This window comes from Pavona decussata, unplaced genomic scaffold, assembly GCF_977016875.1.
Source record: "Pavona decussata unplaced genomic scaffold, jaPavDecu1.1 SCAFFOLD_433, whole genome shotgun sequence".
Lineage (NCBI taxonomy): Eukaryota > Metazoa > Cnidaria > Anthozoa > Scleractinia > Agariciidae > Pavona > Pavona decussata.
Genome location: NW_028145790.1, coordinates 130,650 through 152,228, shown reverse-complemented (window position 1 = coordinate 152,228; position 21,579 = coordinate 130,650). Strand labels below are relative to the sequence as shown.

The 21,579-nt window shown below is 36.9% G+C and overlaps 2 protein-coding genes across 2 annotated transcripts in view; both read right to left on the bottom strand.

The window, feature by feature from the left end:
- Positions 1–21,579, bottom strand: part of LOC146450657 (uncharacterized) — a 135,564-nt gene that overhangs the window by 3,530 nt on the left and 110,455 nt on the right. The window contains exon 9 of the mRNA XM_085100132.1: positions 20,914–21,036. Within this exon, the coding sequence (XP_084956258.1) occupies positions 20,914–21,036 (123 nt within the window). The remainder of the gene's footprint in view (positions 1–20,913; positions 21,037–21,579) is intronic.
- The window catches only part of LOC146450662 (uncharacterized), a 30,412-nt gene that overhangs the window by 432 nt on the left and 8,401 nt on the right, over positions 1–21,579 (bottom strand). The window contains exon 2 of the mRNA XM_085100098.1: positions 568–929. Coding sequence (XP_084956224.1) covers positions 568–886 — 319 coding nt within the window. The 5' untranslated portion in view covers positions 887–929. The remainder of the gene's footprint in view (positions 1–567; positions 930–21,579) is intronic.

Below are 21,579 nucleotides of genomic sequence, written 5' to 3'. Positions count from 1 at the left end.
CTTATTCTAACAATGTTAATTTTATCCTTTTCAGTTGTCATTCTAACCGAAATGTCCTTTGTCTTGGTTTCATTTAATGAAACTTGTTTGCTTAACAAGAACGAAAGCTGTATCACGCTGTATTAGTACACAATAGTTCTTAGAATGGATACTTCAAAACCAGGCTTGTCACCTCATGTTGTTTACACAACAGAAGTCGTATGATTTTTACGGTAAAAGAAGTAAAATTAGTGTACACCTTGAGTCTGGGTCATTTTCTTCATATCTCTTTTCCATATCCACTAGACCAAAGAGGGCCAGCTGACGAAAATGGTAATTTTTAACTTATTCAGCAAATTAGCCATGACAACAGATGACAGGTAACCGTTTTCTTAGGTCTAAATAGTGTAGATCAGTGCCTAACCCCCAAAACAGATGTTCCCTGCCTAAATGACGTTCTATTCTCAGTTTTCCGCCTAACAAATGGGCTTCTCTTCTTGTCTACGTCAGTAGTATCAAAACTACGTTGTGTAAGCATCACAAGGTGTCCAGCCTTATTTTGGAGTATCCATCTAGGAACAATAATACCTCTGCCACTTAGCCTTGTTACGTAAATTCGATCTGCATCTGGAACAAAGTCTTCTGGTCTGGCCTCCTTCGTGCGCCTGTTAGACTCACACACATATTGACTGATGACGTAATTGACGCTTTGACATCTTAAGTTCAAGTTACACCGCTCTACACAGTTCAAGAAATTGGCAGTCTTTTTCTCCTCAAAGACGTGCCCCTTTAACTTCGCGCCATATATGGAATATTCACTTTTACATTGCTGAGCTTCTACTTGAGAGAGTACGTGGCACATCAGAAACAGAGCTGCTGTGACGTAAGAATGCGGGCTCCTTGTCATGTTAAAAACAGGCAGCAGGCCACACCAGGCAACACTGTGAAACCTGTCAGAAAATGATAAAGTATTGATCAAAACTAGCGCCAGTTCCTAACCGACAGAAGGAGAAGCGCAATGAGCAAATGTTTGGCAAAACAAAACACTTCAAACGAGCGTGATCACCGTAAAGAGATTTCAGTGCTGATCGTGACGTTGTGAACGTCGACGGAGTTTTGCTTGTTCCTTCGTTTGACTTCCCACCGAACCTGCACCACACTTTATTTAGAAACAAACCCTCTTCTCCGTTTCAAATAAAGGAAGCTGTTCAAAGTTTTATGAAAGAACCCTTTACAACTGCTTTTCGTATGCTTTTATCGTGTTTGTGTTTTAAAAACAGTGCGCATGCGAGTTCGAATTACAAAATAAATTCTTTATTATTTAAGTAGGAAAAGTACTGGTACTGATGTTACCATGATTCAACCATTGCATCCATATTTAACAAACTTGAACCAACAGATCACGTGATAACCTCTGGCCAAATAACAACCCCTTCTGCTAAAGTTGTTTCATTTTCATTTAAGCTGTTTTCTTTTTTTCCCTATTATTCAACTGGAAAGGTTATCAACGATAAGGGCAACTAATTTTATTATTATTATCATGGAGGGGGATATGTTAGAGCGGAAAACGTGATAAAAATAGATAAACGGTTGGTGGAACTCGAGGTAATAGGGCTTATAATGACGGTATTTACCCAAGCGAATGAATAGTAAATCTTCCCTGCTGCTGTGAAGCTAATTTATTCCTTTGTTTGTTGGGTCTTCGTTCTGTTGCATTTTGTATCAATACAGGTATATTTTTTTACCAGTCATCTCTGCGTGGGCTTCCCACGCTTACTGGACTTAAGTTTTCTTCGCACCTCTGGCCCAATAACAACCCCCTCTGCTAAAGTTGTTTTCATTTCCATTTTCATTTTAGCTGTTTTTTTTTTTCCAATATACAACTAGAAAGGTTATCAGCGATAAGGGGAACTATTGTTATTATCATCATCATCATCATCATCATCATCATCATCATCATCATCATCATCATCATCATCATCATCATCATCATCTTCATCATTATCATTATCATTATTATTATTATTATTATTATCATCATCATCATCATCATCATCATCATTATTATTATTATTATTATTATTATTATTATTATTATTATTTTGCTTTAGTGAAGCACCAATGCAAATACGAGAATTTATGCGTATGCCCACAGCTGTACTAGACTGTTAGGCTGTTTCGTTAAGACCGCCAATAGACAGAAATAGAATAAGAAAGAGAGCCGCTTACAAATTGTCAAGAAATTTGCAAATTTTGATGATCTTAGTTTTCACATATGGACATTTATTTCCGTAAGAACAACTTATGAGTTGTCTGGGTAGCTTATTGATCACCTTGAGGTTTAAAAGGAAGTATTTTTCCCTTAACCACAACAGTCGAGAAGTAACCCCATCAAATGCGCAATTTTCAGTTAAATCTAAATGTGCAATTTCTGAATTTCAATTTCATCTTGTTGTATTAATTTTAAAGGTTTTACATTAGAAATATCCTAATACTGGAAAACGAAATTAATTGTTGGTTTTTTTACGGTATCTAAATGTCCAAGCTCACAAGTTTTTAAACAGTCACTGTTCGGAGCTTCAGTCTTAAATTGACAAGAATATTCATGAGTGTAGTGGTGTAGTGGTTTAAAAAAAAAAAAGTAAAATAAAAACATTTCCCGTTTCTGCATCCGTCGATCGTTTTATGGTCGTTTTAAGGGCATATTTGTGTAAACTAGCACAACTTAATCTGTTTGCATCCTTTAGCCAGGAATTTAACTACCAGAGAGTTCAAGGGAACAGAATCTTAATCCTCGAAACTCCGACCAGGTGCTGTCTTTCCAAAATTGTAGATGGCATATTTCACTCTTTAAACGACAGCCTTTCAAAAGCAAAAGGGATTAGTTTTCCGGTTTAAAAAAAATTACGGATTGGCATTTGCTGAAGAAAACGTTGGTTGTCATCCCAATTTAATCGAGTTTCAGGGGTGAATAACACCCTCCGAACAAGTATTTCATCAAGAAGAACAACTGATTGCCTCTGATGGCAAACGCGAAGGTAAAGAAATTCAACGCAGTGAGCAGACTCGTCGATCGACCTCTTTACGAACGGTCTTTTGTCAAGAGGACCAGCCTTGCAGAATTTAGCAAAGCAAACTTCTTTTTTCATTCCAGCCTCACGACAATGTTTTTTGAAGACTACGTACTGCGGTCGAAATTTAAGCAAACGCTGTCCAGTAATACGATATTGAAAAAGTTAGAATTTGTTTCAATGGGCCACAGAAAAACACATTTTCTGCTGCTAACTAACGGGACTCCATATTAATGAACAGCTGCAAAATTCATAGGATAGATTGAAGTTTGCCCCTTGCACAATTTTGTTTTCACGAGTGTTCGTAAGACAACTGGCTAAACGACATACCTTGATAACCAAAGGAGCCGAAGATCAAACTCTACAGACAAAATTTAACCGGCAGCCAGAGATGTTTGGGTTGAATTACGTGCCTTGAATAAAGGAAGCTTGAATAAAGTTTAATTTTACACAAGATTAATGACGTAGAAAATTATCAGCTTCGTAGGACAGATATTGGACAGCCATTATTTGTTTAGTTTATGCTTTTAGCCTAAGTAACACTATTTTGGCCAACATACAACGAATTTAGCACGAATCATACCATTGCAAATTCGCTCCATAAGTCAAACTCCAAAGAAACATGAAACGAGTAATTTTTCTCTCGGTGAAAGGAAAATTAAGAATAAAAATGCCCTCTGTTTCAACTAATCAGCACTTTATAAAAGTGCTAAAACCCTTAGGGGCTTGTTTTTCCCCAATGTTCAATTATGCGTATGCCTACAGCTGTACTAGGCTGTTAATCTGCCTCTTTAAGACCACCAACAGGCATAAGTAGAGTAAGAAAGAGAGCCCCTCACAAATTGCCAAAAAATTTGCAAATTTTGATGATCCTTAGTCTGCACATATGGCCATTTATTTCCGCAATAATAAATTATTTTTTGTATGCACAACTTCTTATTCAGAAAGAGGTTTAAAAAAAGTAATGTATTTTTCCTTTTACCGCAACAGTCGAGAAGTAACCCGATCAAATGCGCAATATTCAGTTAAATCTAAAAGATGTTTGGATGTGCAATTTCTGAATTTCAATATCATCATGTCGTATTAATTTTAAAGGTTTTACACTACAAATACTCTAAACTAGAAAACGAAATCATTTGTTGGTCTATGTCCAAGCTGTAAACTTTTTTAAACAGTCACTGTTCGGAACTTCAGTCTTAAATTGACAAGAATATTCATGAGTGTCGTGGTATAGTGGTTTCAAAAAAAAAAAAAGGAAAATACCCAACATTTTCCGTTTCTGTGTCCGTCCATCGTTTTATGGCCATTTTAAGGGCATATTTGGGTAAGCTAGGACAACTTAATCTGTTCGGATTCTTTAGCCAGGAATTTAACTAGTAGAGAGTTCCAAGGAACAGAATTTTATTCCTCGAAACTCCGAGCAGGTGCTGGACTTCCAAAATTGTAGATGGCATTTTTCAACCTTCGGCAAACGACCGCCTTTCAAAAGCAAAAGCCGATTAGTTTTACGGTATAAAGAAATTTATGGAGTGGCATATCCTGAAGAAAATTAAACATTAGTTCTCATCCAATTAAATCGAGTTTCAGGGGCGAATAACACCCTCCGGCACGGTGTAGCAGTTCTAAAGTGAAACCAGCAACAGCGCCAGCTCAAATAAAATGCAACAAAACCCATGCCCTATCAAGTTTCCGGTGAGGGTAAAAGGCGGAAAGAGTTTGCGGAATGGTATGTGGAATGGCGTGCGGAATGGCATAATTATGCGAAATGCGATTTACGCGGGGAATAAATTAACTGAAGAGCGCATCCTGTTTTCGCGCCAATTTTATAAGAGTAGCAGTTTTTTTGATGTTGCGGACTATTAAACAACCAAACAACAGATCGAGGATTAGGAAATATACGCCTGGGATGGAACATGTCTGATCGCTGGTTGGGAAGTGACAGTGAAGAAATCGATGAAGTTTCGCATTCAAGGAACTAAGAATAAATTAAATTTCTAGTTGACAAAAAGAACGTGGCAGCGAGTAGCCTAGACAAAAAGCAACACCAGACTGGAGAAATAACATCAGTTCAAGGCCAAAACTATTATGTGAGAAATTTTAAATTTAAACTCCGTCATTTTATCAGACTCTTTGACGGTTACAATTTGTACAACTCATGGGAAAAATATGTTCTACTTTTTCTCACCTTACATTTTCGTCGAGCGACGAGTACGCAAGTCACTATTGAGCTGCTGAGCTAGCTACCTAGCCATTTAATACGGCGATTCAGGTGGCTATAGTTCAGTTTCGCGTTATCGAGCTAAACATATCCGTCTTTAATTAAGGTTTTTCAGTGCCAGACGTCCCAACCTAAAATGAGATTTAAAAGCGAAAAACCCCTAAAACAAAAAAGTAGATGACAAGTATGGTGTCTAATTATCGACACTGGTTGTTTGAAAGGTTGTGAAACTATTCTTATTACAAATGCATTTTGGTCAAATTGTTGTTCATTTTCCCGATCATGATAAATGAATCATCGAGCATACAGGGTATGAGAATTGATCTTTTACCGAAGGTTTAAAAAAAAAAGGAAAAAAGGTTTATTATTTGCCCTCGGTAAAGGATCAATCTTTTTCCTGAGAAGACTTCACGCTGCCACGTTATTTTTGTCAACCGAAGTCGCATGGAGTAAAGTGAACATGAAATTTAATTTACTACGGATTTACTCATAGTTCCTTGAATGCGAAAACTATAAACAGTTTTCATCGCTTTCTTTACCCTCACTTCTTCGAAATCAACAATCAGAGGATCAAATCCTCGAATTGTTGTTAATATTTAGCAAGAGTCCGCAGCATCAAAAAAGCTGCTGCTTTTATATAAAATTGGCGCGAAAACATGACGCGCTCTTCAGTTAATTTATTTCCCGCGTAAATCGTATTTCGCATAATTATGTCATTCCGCACGCCATTCCACATACCATTCCGCAAACTCTTTCCTCCTTTTACCCTCACCGTCAAGTTTCGTACTTTGAACCTGCCTGCCCCCCGAATCAATGCGGACGTGACCAGGAAACCTATCAAAGTCTGCTGAGATATGGTATCAAGAACTGCTGATTATGACAAACCGAGATGTGTGTCACCATTGTTAATGTTATACAAAATATGCCTTTAAGTATTTTGGTTAATTTCCATTCCGGTTACCTTGATTTTATATACAGATTAGCAAAATAAAAACGTTCTTAATCGACTCTCAGCCTGAGGAATGTTCTTCATACGTTCTTAAAATTTTGGTTAATCTCAGCCTCGACGTTCTTATAAAAAAGGTTCTTATAAAAAAAAACAGAGTGTAGTAAAATTATTTGGCGTGAAACCGCAATGACCTTTATAGCCTCCAACGCAGACGTCCTTAGGGGTTCGTTACACGAACGTTCGTGGGGGAGGAAATGCGTGACGAACCCCTAAGGACGTCTGCGTTGGAGGCTACAATGACCTGTACCCGATGCAATCTCGTACCCAGAGTCTTCAGGCTTTTTGGTCAGCGGGGCAACGCCGGGAAGACTCTGGGGACATCGAAAAAATTCAATTTTTTTCATTGGCTGTTCCGTAACGGTTTCCATTGTTTTACCGCAGAAATCCTGCGGTAATAAAATTCGATGTCCCCAGAGTCTTCCCGGCGTTGCCCCGCTGACCAAAAAGCCTGAAGACTCTGGGTACGAGATTGTACCCGATGCCGAAATATAATCCTATGTGTTATCACGATTCCGTTTCACTCGGGACGGACGGAAAAAAATGCATTTATCGATTTATTGGGATCGGTCAAACTCGAAACGGATATAGAAGAAGCGTAGAAGCGTTCCCTGAAAGGTGCATGGATTACTCCTGTCGTGTAAATTTTACGTGTGGCACACACGGACGTGAATTTAAGTGCCTTCACGTGCGTAAATAAAATTGGAGACGATGAGAGCCGCTTGTGTAATCGTATTAAGTTGTGTTTACGCCAGCCGTTCATTTAAGTACGTAGCAGGTTAAAATTCACATCCATGAGCACGTAAACTTTACCCCACAGTGGAAGTTAAAATGTTTAATCACTATGGTACCGCTTGCCACAATTTGATTTTAAGTATAAAGGGTTACCGTTCTACTTGGTTCAAGAATTCGCAAAGTACCCTATACCTTTAGAGGTGTCTCGCGTCCAAGCGATGTAGCGCGTCCGGTTTAAACTGTAGATACATGAACCCCTATCAAATTAAAGCTTATAGAGCTGGCTATCAAACTATACCAAGAGTTTTGAAATAAAGTGAATTGTCGAATTATTCACGACCTCTAAATGTGATTGTCCGAATCACCTTTTGAAAGCTACAAGTAATTTAATTTGCTCCTCAGTTTCCGGACCCAAAGCGCTAAAAAATCGGTCTGCGTTTTGCCATATTCAATCGCAGTGAAAAGTTACAGAACATTTTCGTAATAGGATAAAAAAAATGCGGAGTGATCGTACAAAATCGCTCTCGGAGAAAAAATATTTCGAAAGAAAAAATTTGCAGACACGTTTTTGTTGTTTATATGTTAACGTTAAACTAGCTACTGTCCAAATTTGAAGGCAAACGAAAAAATTCCCTGTAAGTTTTAGTGTCTCCTCCAAGTAAAAAAATTGATTTGAGAAAAACAGTGCTAAAAATTCGGCGATTCATTTTATTTCAAATTCTTGGTATAGTTTGATAGCCAGCTCTGCAAGTTTTTATTTGATATATGGGTTTAGGTATCTACAGTTTAAACCGGACGCGCTACATCGCCGCTACATCGCTTGGACGCGAGAAACCGTCTGAAGGTATAAGGTAACCTTAATATAAACTTCGAATTAAGACTTTCCTAGCTCAAGCCATACAGTTTTTAAGGACGAATACAAAACTAAACAGTGTACTAATTACCGCGTTCATATGGTTCGCTAGACCGACGGCGTTAAATAAAAAGGTCCTAGTAGCAGAGAATCAACAACATAACGACATGAAAAAAAAAGTAAATAACCTGAAACTTTCCACATGAAATTGGCAGCAACTTTTATCCTCTCAGCTTCATGCATAAACACTTTTGTTCAGTGGCCAATTTAGGGATTTTAAAAATGCTTTGACTTTTGCTGAATGAATTGGCAACTTGGCGCAAGTTGCACAACTCAACCCCGACTGAATTCGCGCAAAAAAGGTTGAGATTTCCAGTGAGACTCCCATGAGCCAAGAAATACACGAAACTTCACTCCAGAGACAGTAATTTAGATTGATACCAACAACAATGATACTGACTGTTCTTTGTTTGTACGAAAGATAAAAAAAATCCTACCTGGAGTGACGCACTAGTTTACGGGCGTCTTAAAACATCAGCCATACGATCATCAAAATTTGCGATCAGGTTCAATCCGTTACCGGCGCTCCTGTATCTTCTCTTATCTGTTCACTCGCTAAAATTGGTCCTGAATATAATTTCGTACCCAGGGGCCCGTTTCTCGAAAGTTCCGGTAACTTACCGGGCCCGATAAGTATATTTTGAAATGTTTTTTTTCGCCGATTACAAAGTGATTACAGACATGGTAATTGGCCAATGTTTTCATAGAATTATAAAAAATTAAAATTTAGTATTCAAAGCTAACAAAAATTGACTTCTGTTAAGAAACTTTTACCACCAAAGACACTTATCGGGCCCGATAAGTTACCGGGACTTTCGAGAAACGGGCCCCAGCTTCGGAGAAAAAGATCTGGTAAAATCGGTCACCTTCTCTAGTCTGATTGGTTAATAAAAATGGCCCGATGCAATTTTAATTTTCAATTCTATGCTTTGCACGTGCGTAACTTGACGTAGGTTTTACAAAAAATATACAACTCTTTCGACAGAGGTTGTCCAAAAATAGCGCAAAAGCATACACGACAATGCCGAAAGGTAGTCTGGGAAATAACCAATAAATTTCAAAAAAAGCTCAGAATCCATATTGCCCGCCATCTCAAGTCTTCGCTGCACGGTCGAGACAATATGGATTCTGAGCTTTTACACTTTCGTGGTATCTTGCATCGATTAGAACTTATCGTTTTAGTAAACTTCCACTTCTCTTTAAACACACATTTGTTGTAGTGTTGTCTCCCATTTCAAACTCTTTTGGAAAGTTTGCTTGGCAATCTGGCGAATACTAAATTAAAAGGAAATATTTGAGCCTGAAAATGTATCGTGTCAAAAAATTTATAAACGTTTTAATCTTTGGCTGCTTCCCCTCTAGATCTATCCTGCCCGATGCAGATATGAAAATATGAAGTAATTGTACAACTGTAAATAGATTAGATTCAATTGTAATTTCCTTTCGAAGAATATTGTAATCCCAGTCCTTCGCCAGTAGTTTTCAAAACTGAAACTGTAAATTGTTCCATATAATTTGTAAACACACTGTAATTCACCTTCGAGTGCCAGTATATGAATTTAATAAACCACTATTGTAACTGTTGAGTTCAATTTAGTTTTCAACGAGAACTTTGCTAAATCAACAAATAAGAAATTGAGAATAATGCATTATTCTAGAAAGTGACACAGGCATACTCGGAAAAAAAGAAATCCGAGTGCTCCTATCAGGAGTCGAACCTAAGACCTTACGATTACTAGTTCGGATGCTCTACCACTGAGACTCGTGGGAGCTAAGGCCATTAAACTAGGTTCATGGGACAAATATTCTGCATACTGCTAGGATTTGAGTGTAAGAAATTATTTAACAGAATATATTCTCAGTCACCGACAAATTTAAAAGAAAAAGTTCCACGGATTGCAATCTTTTGGAACCCATTCAATTCATGATGCTGTCAGTGATGTACATCCTCGTTTTGATGACAAGGCTTAAACATCCCTGAGGTAAATAGTGATTGTGACGGGCCAACAATGGAAATTTTATTTTCCTCCGTATATTAAACCCCCCACAAAGTGCCAACACTGTAATAAAATATTGGTTTTATATATGACTTTCCAAATACAGAAATAAACCATGAGTATCTCTTTTCTCTTGTTTGTTTCATGTTTAGAAATAAAATTTCGGCATTTAGATTCGAATGTAGCTTTTACTCCATGGAGCTTCGATCCTTGCAATGCTCTAAATCGAGCTATTAAAACCAATTTCCGTTGTAAGAAGAAATGTTTTAACGCTTACTCATTGTGATTAAAAGTTTATGACCAATTGGCCCAAATTCGCAAAGGTTGGAATTCCCACATCTTTTAAGTCCAAAAAAAACATTTATTTCTATCAGATTCATCGTTTCTATACGACGGATTATTTCCTCCATAAATTTGAAGACCTTACGAACTACACTTGCACCCTTAAGTTAGGGGAACATAAAAAAAAAAAAAATACGACATAACATAAACAAACGAACAAAACTGCAAATTTTTAGATATCTAAAATTTAGTTTGTCAAAGACACTCGCTAATACCGAAGCCAGATTTGCAGTTGTAATTGTTATCAGTATTTTTTTGCCAACCAAAGAATTATGACATTTTTTACCGGCTATTGCCAACTTAGCCCTCCGAATAAACGGGAACTGATAATCCATTAACTTTCGGATAAAGCTTGTTAATTTATAGGTGAGTAAAATTACGAATAGAATTGCCTTTTTTCCGTATCAGTTTTAGCTTGTTTCTTCTATTTCATCTATGACTTTAAAAATAAATGATTTTTTTAGCTTTGGAACCCATTCAATTTCAATGTTGCTGTCACTGATGTGCATCCTTGTTTTAGTGACGAGGTTTTAAGATCCCTGATGTAAATAGTTATTGTGACGGGCCAACAAAGGACATTTACCTCCGTACACACTCGATTGCAAAAACGTTGACACCTAAAAAGCATAAACCGTGAACGATAAGACCCAATGGCTTTATGGCTATAAGCGTACTAAATTTATTTGCATAATATTCTATTCTCGTGCGACGGTTGACTGGACCAAAACTAGTTGCACGTGGTGAATGATGGAAACTGTCCAAGCTTTCCTTAAAGTCTCCAATTTGGCCAACAAGGGCCAATTTGAGTGATATCGCGATTTGCTTAAGTTCAAATCAGTCAATGAACTTAAGCAATACTTGGTAGAAAATTATTCGGAAGAATTAAGTCAGCACTGTATTCTTTCTTGCAAAGAATGACAATGGTAAATTATTGATTATGGAAATGAGGTAATGTTTTAAACATTACCCACAAATCTGTTGGGTCTTTTCGCTCACGGTTTATGCTTTTAAGGTGTCAACGTTTTTGCAATCGAGTGTATTAAACCCCAACAAAGTGCCAACAGTATAATAAAATATTGGTTTTATATATGACTTTACAAATACAGAAATAAACCATGAGTATCCCTTTACTCTTGTTTGTTTCATGTTTAGGAATAAAATTTCGGCATTTAGATTCGAATATAGCTTTTACTCCATGGAACTTCGATCCTCGGGATGTTTTAAATCGAGCTATTAAAACCCCTTCCCGTTGTAAGAAGAAATATTTCAACGCTTACTCATTGTGATTAAAAATTTATGACCAATTGGCTCAAATTAGCGAAAGCCGGTCGCACTATCTAACTTGCAATTCCCACATCTCTACAGCCAAAAACACATTCTATACGTCGACAGATTATTTCCTCCGTAAATTTGAAGACCTTAGGAGCTAAACTTGCACCTTTAAGTTAAGGGAAGAGAAGAAAAAAATACGACATAATATAAACAAATGAACAAAACTGCAAATTTTAAATACCTGAAATATGATTTCTCATGCAGGGACACTCGCTAATACCAAAGCCAGATTTGCAGTTGTTATCAGTATTTTTTTGCCAACCAAAGAGTTATGACCTTTTTTTACCGGCTTTTGCCAACTTAGCCCTCCAAATAAACGGGAACTGATAATCGATTTGAATTTAAAGACCTCACCAACTAAACTTGCACCCTTAAGTTAAGGGAAGAGAAGAAAAAAAATACGACATAACATAAACAAATGAACAAAACTGCTAAGTTTTAAATATCTGAAATTTGGTTTGTTAAGGACACTCGCAAATACCGAAGCCAGATTTGCAGTTGTTATCAGTATTTTTTTGCCCACCGAAGAATTATGACATTTTTTACCGGCTATTGCCAACTTAGCCCTCCAAAAAAACGGGAACTGATAATCGCTTAATTTTCGGATAAACCTTGTCGATTATAGGTGAGAGAAATTACGAATAGACTTACCTTTTTTTCCGTATCAGTTTTAGCTTGTTTCTTCTATTTCATCTATGACTTAATAAATGTTTTTTTTAGCTTTGGAACCCATTCAAATTCAATGTTGCTGTCACTGATGTGCAACCTCGTTTTGGTGACGAGGTTTTAAGATCCCTGAGGTAATTAGTGATTGTGACGGGCCAACAAAGGACATTTACCTCCGTACACACTCGATTGCAAAAACGTTGACACCTAAAAAGCATAAACCGTGAACGATAAGACCCAATGGCTTTATGGCTATAAGTGTACTAAATTTATTTGCATAATATTCTATTCTCGTGCGACGGTTGACTGGACCAAAACTAGTTGCACGTGGTGAATGATGGAAACTGTCCAGGCTTTCCTTAAAGTGTTCAATTTGGCCAACAAGGGCCAATTTGAGTGATATCGCGATTTGCTTAAGTTCAAATCAGTCAATGAACTTAAGCAATACTTGGTATAAAATTATTCGGAAGAATTAAGTCAGCACTGTATTCTTTCTTGCAAAGAATGAGAATGGTAAATTATTGATTATGGAAATGAGGTAATGTTTTAAACACTACTCACAAATCTGTTGGGTCTCATCGTTAACGGTTTATGCTTTTAAGGTGTCAACGTTTTTGCAATCGAGTGTATTAAACCCCCACAAAGTGCCAACATTATAATAAAATATTGGTTTTATATATGACTTTCCAAATACAAAAATAAACCATGAGTATCCCCTTACTCTTGTTTGTTTCATGTTTAGGAATAAAATTTCGGCATTCAGATTCGAATATAGCTTTTACTCCATGGAACTTCGATCCTCGGGATGTTTTAAATCGAGCTATTAAAACCCCTTCCCGTTGTAAGAAGAAATATTTCAACGCTTACTCATTGTGATTAAAAATTTATGACCAATTGGCTCAAATTAGCGAAAGCCGGTCGCACTATCTAACTTGCAATTCCCACATCTCTACAGCCAAAAAAACATTCTATACGTCGACGGATTATTTCCTCCGTAAATTTGAAGACCTTAGGAATTAAACTTGCACCCTTAAGTTAAAGGAAGAGAAGAAAAAAAATACGACATAACATAAAAAACGAACAAAACTGCAAATTTTTAGATATCTAAAATTTAGTTTGTCAAGGACACTCGCTAATATTTGCAGTTGTTATCAGTATTTTCTTGCCAACCAAAGAACTATGACATTTTTTACCGGCTATTGCCAACTTAGCCCTCCAAATAGACGGAAACTGATAATCGATTAACTTTCGGATAAACCTTGTTAATTGCTAGGTGAGTGAAATTACGAATAGAATTACCTTTTTATCCGTATCAGTTTTAGCTTGCTTCTTCTATTTCATCTATGACTTTAGAAATAAATGATTTTATTTTGCTTTGGAACCCATTCAATTTTAATGTTGCTGTCACTGATGTGCATCCTCGTTTTGGTGACGAGGCTTTAAGATCCCTGAGGTAATTAGTGATTGTGACGGGCCAACAAAGGACATTTACCTCCGTACACACTCGATTGCAAAAACGTTGACACCTAAAAAGCATAAACCGTGAACGATAAGACCCAATGGCTTTATGGCTATAAGTGCATGTTAAATTTATTTGCGTAATATTCTATTCTCGTGCGACGGTTGACTGGACCAAAACTAGTTGCACGTGGTGAATGATGGAAACTGTCCAAGCTTTCCTTAAAGTCTCCAATTTGGCCAACAAGGGCCAATTTGAGTGATATCGCGATTTGCTTAAGTTCAAATCAGTCAATGAACTTAAGCAATACTTGGTAGAAAATTATTCGGAAGAATTAAGTCAGCACTGTATTCTTTCTTGCAAGGAATGACAATGGTAAATTATTGATTATGGAAATGAGGTAATGTTTTAAACATTACCCACAAATCTGTTGGGTCTTTTCGCTCACGGTTTATGCTTTTAAGGTGTCAACGTTTTTGCAATCGAGTGTATTAAACCCCCACAAAGTGCCAACAGTATAATAAAATATTGGTTTTATATATGACTTTCCAAATACAGAAATAAACCATGAGTATCCCTTTACTCTCGTTTGTTTCATGTTTAGGAATAAAATTTCGGCATTTAGATTCGAATGTAGCTTTTACTCCATGGAACTTCGATCCTCGGGATGTTTTAAATCGAGCTATTAAAACCCCTTCCCGTTGTAAGAAGAAATCAGGGACACCCAACGGATCGTTTCGGTAAAGTATCTGTTCGGAAGGCCCTTAATCCCCTACAATTTTCTAAAGGGAATTTTTACCTCGAACTTTCGTGATATGGGAAATTTAAGGCCTGGTGTTTTCGGATTGATAAAAATGTCGTTTCGGGTACCGAAAAAAGGTCAGCTAAGATTTTCGGAAAGGAAATAAGACCTAAGGTTTTCGGGAATAGGACAAACGATGACCTAGTAATTTCGAAAAGACTCAAGTTCCCCTAGAGCGACCGAACAGATAAAAATATTATAGCGCGGTCTAAAATGAACCTACAGAGCTTTAAAGGCACTCCAGATAGCCTAAAATAGCGTTTCAAAGGATCTGAGAGAAAACTGTCGTTGGGTGCCCCTGAGAAATATTTCAACGCTTACTCATTGTGATTAAAAATTATATTATATAAAACCTGAAATATGATTTCTCATGCAGGGACACTCGCTAATACCAAAGCCAGATTTGCAGTTGTTATCAGTATTTTTTTGCCCACCGAAGAATTATGACATTTTTTACCGGCTATTGCCAACTTAGCCCTCCAAATAAACGGGAACTGATAATCGCTTAATTTTCGGATAAACCTTGTCGATTATAGGCGAGAGAAATTACGAATAGACTTACCCTTTTTTCCGTATCAGTTTTAGCTTGTTTCTTCTATTTCATCTATGACTTAATAAATGTTTTTTTAGCTTTGGAACCCATTCAATTTCAATGTTGCTGTCACTGATGTGCATCCTCGTTTTGGTGACGAGGCTTTAAGATCCCTGAGGTAATTAGTGATTGTGACGGGCCAACAAAGGACATTTACCTCCGTACACACTCGATTGCAAAAACGTTGACACCTAAAAAGCATAAACCGTGAACGATAAGATCCAATGGCTTTATGGCTATAAGTGCATGTTAAATTTATTTGCGTAATATTCTATTCTCGTGCGACGGTTGACTGGACCAAAACTAGTTGCACGTGGTGAATGATGGAAACTGTCCAAGCTTTCCTTAAAGTCTCCAATTTGGCCAACAAGGGCCAATCGCGATTTGCTTAAGTTCAAATCAGTCAATGAACTTAAGCAATACTTGGTAGAAAATTATTCGGAAGAATTAAGTCAGCACTGTATTCTTTCTTGCAAAGAATGAGAATGGTAAATTATTGATTATGGAAATGAGGTAATGTTTTAAACATTACCCACAAATCTGTTGGGTCTTATCGCTCACGGTTTATGCTTTTAAGGTGTCAACGTTTTTGCAATCGAGTGTATTAAACCCCCACAAAGTGCCAACAGTATAATAAAATATTGGTTTTATATAACACTTTCCAAATACAAAAATAAACCATGAATATCCCTTTACTCTCGTTTGTTTCATTTTCAGAAATAAAATTTCGGCATTCAGATTCGAATGTAGCTTTTAGTCCATGATGCTTCGATCCTCGCAATGCTTTAAATCGAGCAATTAAAACCCCTTCCCGTTGTGAGAAGAAATGTTTCAACGCTTACTCATTGTGATTAAAAATTTATGACCAATTGGCTCAAATTAGCGAAGGCCGGTAGCTCTATCTTGCAGTTTCCACATCTCTAAAGCCAAAAAAACATTTATTTCTATCAGATTTATCGTTTCTATACGACGGGTTATTTTGTCCGTAAGTTTGAAGACCTTACGAACTAAACTTGCATCCTTAGGTAAAGGGAAGAGAAGGAAAAAATACGACATAACATAAACAAATGAACAAAACTGCAAATTTTAAAATATCTAAAATTTGGTTTGTGAAGGACACTCGCTAATACCAAAGCCAAATTTGCAGTTGTTATCAGTATTTTTATTGTCCACCAAAGAATTATGACATTTTTGTTTACCGGCTATTGCCAACTTAGCCCTCCAAATAAACGAGAACTGATAATCGATTAATTTTCGAATAAACCTTGTCAATTGTAGGTGAGTGAAATTACGAACAGACTTACCTTTTTTCCGTAACAGTTTTAGTTTCTTTCTCGTATTTCATCCAGGTATTCTTGTAGTGTGCAGTACACCGGTGCTCTCAAATCAGAGTATTGTCAAGTTTCACAAGGACTGAACAGCTTTCCTTTGGTACTGTGAGAGGTTGATCACTCACTGTAATACCAACTTTCATATTTGACAAATTAACACTCACATGTCGTTAATAATTAAACAGAGACTGGCGTTAATACCAGGCCGTCGATAAAACCCGGAACATCCCGGAACACGAAAAAAAAAATAATAAAAAATTAAGATACAAAAAAAGTAAAAATAAAAGTAAATTAAAATAATGGAAAAAATGACAAAAAATAAAAGGTGTGTGTATATTTATATATTGAACGGAATAGACAAATACAACATTCACGTTCAAATAAATGCGAACATATTTAAATTACAGCACACTAATTACACCACAAAAGAGTGACACAGTTAAAACCTCCACACCTTCCTGATTTTTACGGAACCGTTTTAAGTTACTGGCAGAGCTTTAAGCCACTGGCTTTTAACGAATATACCTCCATTAAGAATTACATAATTTGGAACACTTTATTGTTTTAGATAGAAAACCAATTTTTATTAACGCCTGGTATAGAAAAGGAATATGTTATATTAAGGACGTTCTCAACCAAAATCACAGCTTCCTTTCACTAACCGCAGACTTGGAGGAGAGATATAACTTTGAAATCCCCCTTCACAACATACTTCGACCTCTAAGAGTTAGACCCACTAAATAAAAGAAAGAACTCCGCACTGTTAGGAAAGCCCGGGTCACACTAACACCTCTCAATCCGTTTTTTACAAAAACTGCATATTCCACCTTGCTAGATAAGAGCTCCCTGGCACCTACCGCTGAAAATAGAAGTTTGGATCATGACTTCACCACAGGAAACATCCGCAATATTTACATGCTACCTTTCGGCATCTTGAAAGAACCCAAATTAATCATGTTTTAGGTTAAAATTATTCATAATATTTCACTGACACAATCTAACTTGTTCCGCTCAGACATAACAAACAATATATAAAAGTTGCCCTTTATGTAACCTTGAAAACCAAACAGTAATCCAAATGTTGATTACCTGTTGTGTATCGTCGTCGTTCTGGAATCGCTTTCCTAACTGGTGGCACGAAAAACTCAATCAAAAATTTATTTTATCTGAAAGCACTATGTCATATGGCTGGAACCAAAACTCAAACCACTGGGAAGTACTTTTAAAACTATTCTCTCGTTGTTGCCAAACTGATCATATTTTTGCTACAAGCGCAGGTAACGGCACTCTGGACTTTGATGTTTCGTTTTACGCCTAAATAACAGGATCGCTATTCGCAGCACCATTGTGACAAAAACAGATCGTGTAGATCAATTTACTAAATCGTGGGCCAAGCTGCTTTAGTTTAGTGTAAGCTAACTGCACTTTGAGTTTTGCCAATATTGTAAGTATTGTAATTATTGTAAGTATTGTGAACATTGTAAGTAATCGGTTAGTATTGTAAGCATAGTAAATATCGATCGTTAGTATTGTAAGTATAGTAAGTAATGTTGGTATTGTAAGTCACATTGTAATCATCGTATTTTCATTTAAAAAAAAAACCCGCATCAATATGAGAGGCTAATTTTTTTAAGAACCTGTATCAGATAGGTAGGCTGTCTCCCCGGGCGATTTGGCAAGCTTAGCTTCGTTTTGCAAAATGTTCTGGAGCATAGCACCACTATATCGTAAGCTGAATTTAGCAAAATGTGTTTAAGGATTTGGACGTGATTATAAAAGGTTGGAGTTTGCATTTTTTTTTTCTTAAATACCGTGCTAGATGCATGTATTGTTGTTGATTTGAAATCGACTTAGAAGTAACCAAGAACTTTGTCAATCACTTCTGTGGTATTTCTGGGAAATCTGTTAATATCGATATTTTTAAGCCACTAAGGTTTGATACTAAGCGAACTTTAGAAAAACTTACCTACGGCTGAAAGCGGAACCTTGTATTTCCTGTAGCTCTGCAGGTCCTTTTAAGCATACATCTGAGAAACCGTGGGGTGGCGACTCTCTAGCCAACCCGTGGAATCTGTCCCACATCTGAAAGTACGAGTACATGAAGTTGGCATTTTTGTTCCCGCGTTTCCTTGGAAACGGAACCATGAAGGTCCAAGGGCGTTGTCACAAAGGGTAGGCGATTTGCCGTACGTTTTGTGACGGTCAGCGCTTGTCAAGTTTTGGTAGTTAACACACTCTAAAAATTGAAATGTATACGTTAAACTAAATTATAAGTCAAATTAACGCATCAATTGAATTAAATAAGCCAAAACTCTTGCATCGCAATTTTTTAACAATTCAATACAATACAATACAATACAATAGACTTTAGTTTCAGAGGGTTCAATCTGAAAAAATCTCGTAGCCATAGTCTTCAGGCTCGGGAGACTCTGCAACACTAGAATTTTATTACTGTAGGATTACTGCAGTAAAACAATGCAAGCCGTTACGGGGCAGCCTATAAAAAATTTAATTTTTTTTTCAAATTCTACAGCCTCTCTCCTGGTGATCAACTGCTGGCCAAAGAGCCCGAGGACTCTGGGTACGAGATTGTTTCAGGTGTTACTTTCTTAAAATAAAGTGATAGAAATGAAATAAAAAGACAGTGATAGAACTGATGACCCTGTGGCCCTCTAAAATAAACATAAGGTATGTAAATATAAAATTATATAACGTACGCAACAGTACATATTTATGTGACTAATTTAAATATACAAAGTTTTAACACATCTCGCCTGTCTGATCGAAATTATGTATTGATGTTAAAAGAAGGAAAAAAGTTTGAAAGTCAATCTCCTTTAGAAATTACACTGCTTTGCCTTCTATACAGGTGACTTATACAAATTAAGGACCAGATTTATTCTTGTACTCATTTTAACATCACTGAGTTTTTTGAGCATCAGTTTCTCGCTCTTTTTTTTTTTTTCCACGGGATTTAAGCAAATTTATTACAAATTAACGCTAAAATCGCTTCTTTTTCACTATTTTGCATGGTTACAAATCACCCAAATCCGTCATGAAGCCAGAGTTTATACTTACTGCGACTTTCAATAACATGCGGACTCTGAGTTTGAAAACCTAACTAACGCCGATTTGAGTGTTTTTCTGTTGCCTGTCATTTACAGCCGTTTCGGCAAAGTTTGTCCAAAAAAGGCGCAAAAGCGTATACGACAATGTTTGGGAAATAACCAATAATATTTTGGCATTCTCCCGTACGCTGACCACTGAAAACCGACAAACCGACCGACAAAGTGGATCGGAATCCACCAATCACAGCGTACGAACATGAAATTTTGACCCTACAAGGCAAAATGTCTTGTTTTCTAAGAGCTCCGCTGTACTGAAGAAGGGTCAGAGGTTTTTGCTTAGAAGAGGCAAGGCGGCCATATTGATGATTTGCATGTGACGTCATGGGGGCCATGTTGGTGGACAAGAACAATGAGAACGTTTTTGTTGCAGTCGCAACGATTGCGGCAACAACAACAAAATTGTGAGACATGTTCATTTCAGAGCATGTTACACTTGGCAATGATTCGTGAAACTTGTGTCGCAACAAAATTGCAAGACAAGTTGTTAGAAAAATTGCTTAGTGTAATAGCGCCTATAGTGCTGTCAGTATACGTAACCAACAGTGCTTTACAACAATAAAACCTCAAGACTATAAAGACTAACATTCGACTAAATTATAATTTCTAATAAAGCGCGATTTCGATAAACATTTTTCATGGAAAATTGACGATTAAAATTAAAAGTAATACGACGTTTCGACGAGTTGACACTTGACAATGATGACATAAAGTCGTCAAAAAAATGTTACATTTTTATCGTTAATTTTCCTTGTAATTATTACAATTAATTTTGTTCTTATAAACTCAGTCAAGAACTGTCATCATCAGAAAAATTGTTGCACAAAGTCAGCTGCTACATAGGTTTTAATTTTTGCTGTTACACTGTTTTCTTTCAGTTGGACAACGTAGATAAGCAATAAATAAAAATAACAGCGATTGAGAACTTTCAGAATCCAACACAACCGGTTTCTTCCATGTTTTTCTTACCAGCACAGTTGAAACCATTTCCGGTAAAACCAGTTTTACAGGTGCAGATGAATGAGCCCGCGGTGTTTTGACAGTTGGCGTTGACATCACACAAAGAGACAGAAGCATTGCACTCGTCTGCGTCTGAAATAAATAACGCAAATTCTCTTTTTAAAAACCTCTCGACCCTACCCAAATGCTTCATGAAGGTAGGTTTGTAAGACCAGAAGCCCTCTTCCCAAATCCTGTCTATTAACCTTTGGGTGGACTAGGTTTAATTTTTGCTGTTACACTGTTTTCTTTCAGTTGGACAACGTAGATAAGCAATAAATAAGAATAACAGCGATTGAGAACTTTCAGAATCCAACACAACCGGTTTCTTCCATGTTTTTCTTACCAGTACAATTGAAACCATCTCCGTTAAAACCAGTTTTACAGGTGCAAATGAATGAGCCCGCGGTGTTTTGACAGTTGGCGTTGGCATCACACAAAGGGACAGAAGCATTGCATTCGTCTACATCTGAAATAAATAAGGCAAATTTTCGTCTTAAAAACCTCTCGACCCTACCTAAACAAATACTTTATGAAGGTAGGTTTGTAAGACCAGAAGCCCTCTTCCCAAATCCTGTCTATTAACCTTTGGGTGGACTGTGAGGCGTATTGAATCATAGTAGGTGATAAGGCCGATTTATGCGGTTCGGCTTTTGCTCACAACTGCACCAACTTACGCGATGTGTATAGTATTTAACGTCGTACTATACAATTCTCATCATAATAATAACAGAGCCGTTTACACGAAGGAAATATATCGCGACTAGACTTACCGTATAAATGCAATAAAGGTCACGACTCAGCTAGCTTAAGTCGCGGCTTAGTAAGCCTTGCCTTCGTTTTAAACAGAACATTTTTGTGCTCAGATAAACTTAAGACGCAGCTTAATATCTCTCGTATAAACAGCCCTAATGTCTTATTCTAAAGCTGTCCTTGGGTTTTGAACATATTTGTATTGTGGTCGCATACAATAAAGTATTACTGTCTCAATCGACCCGTAGAACAGAGAAGC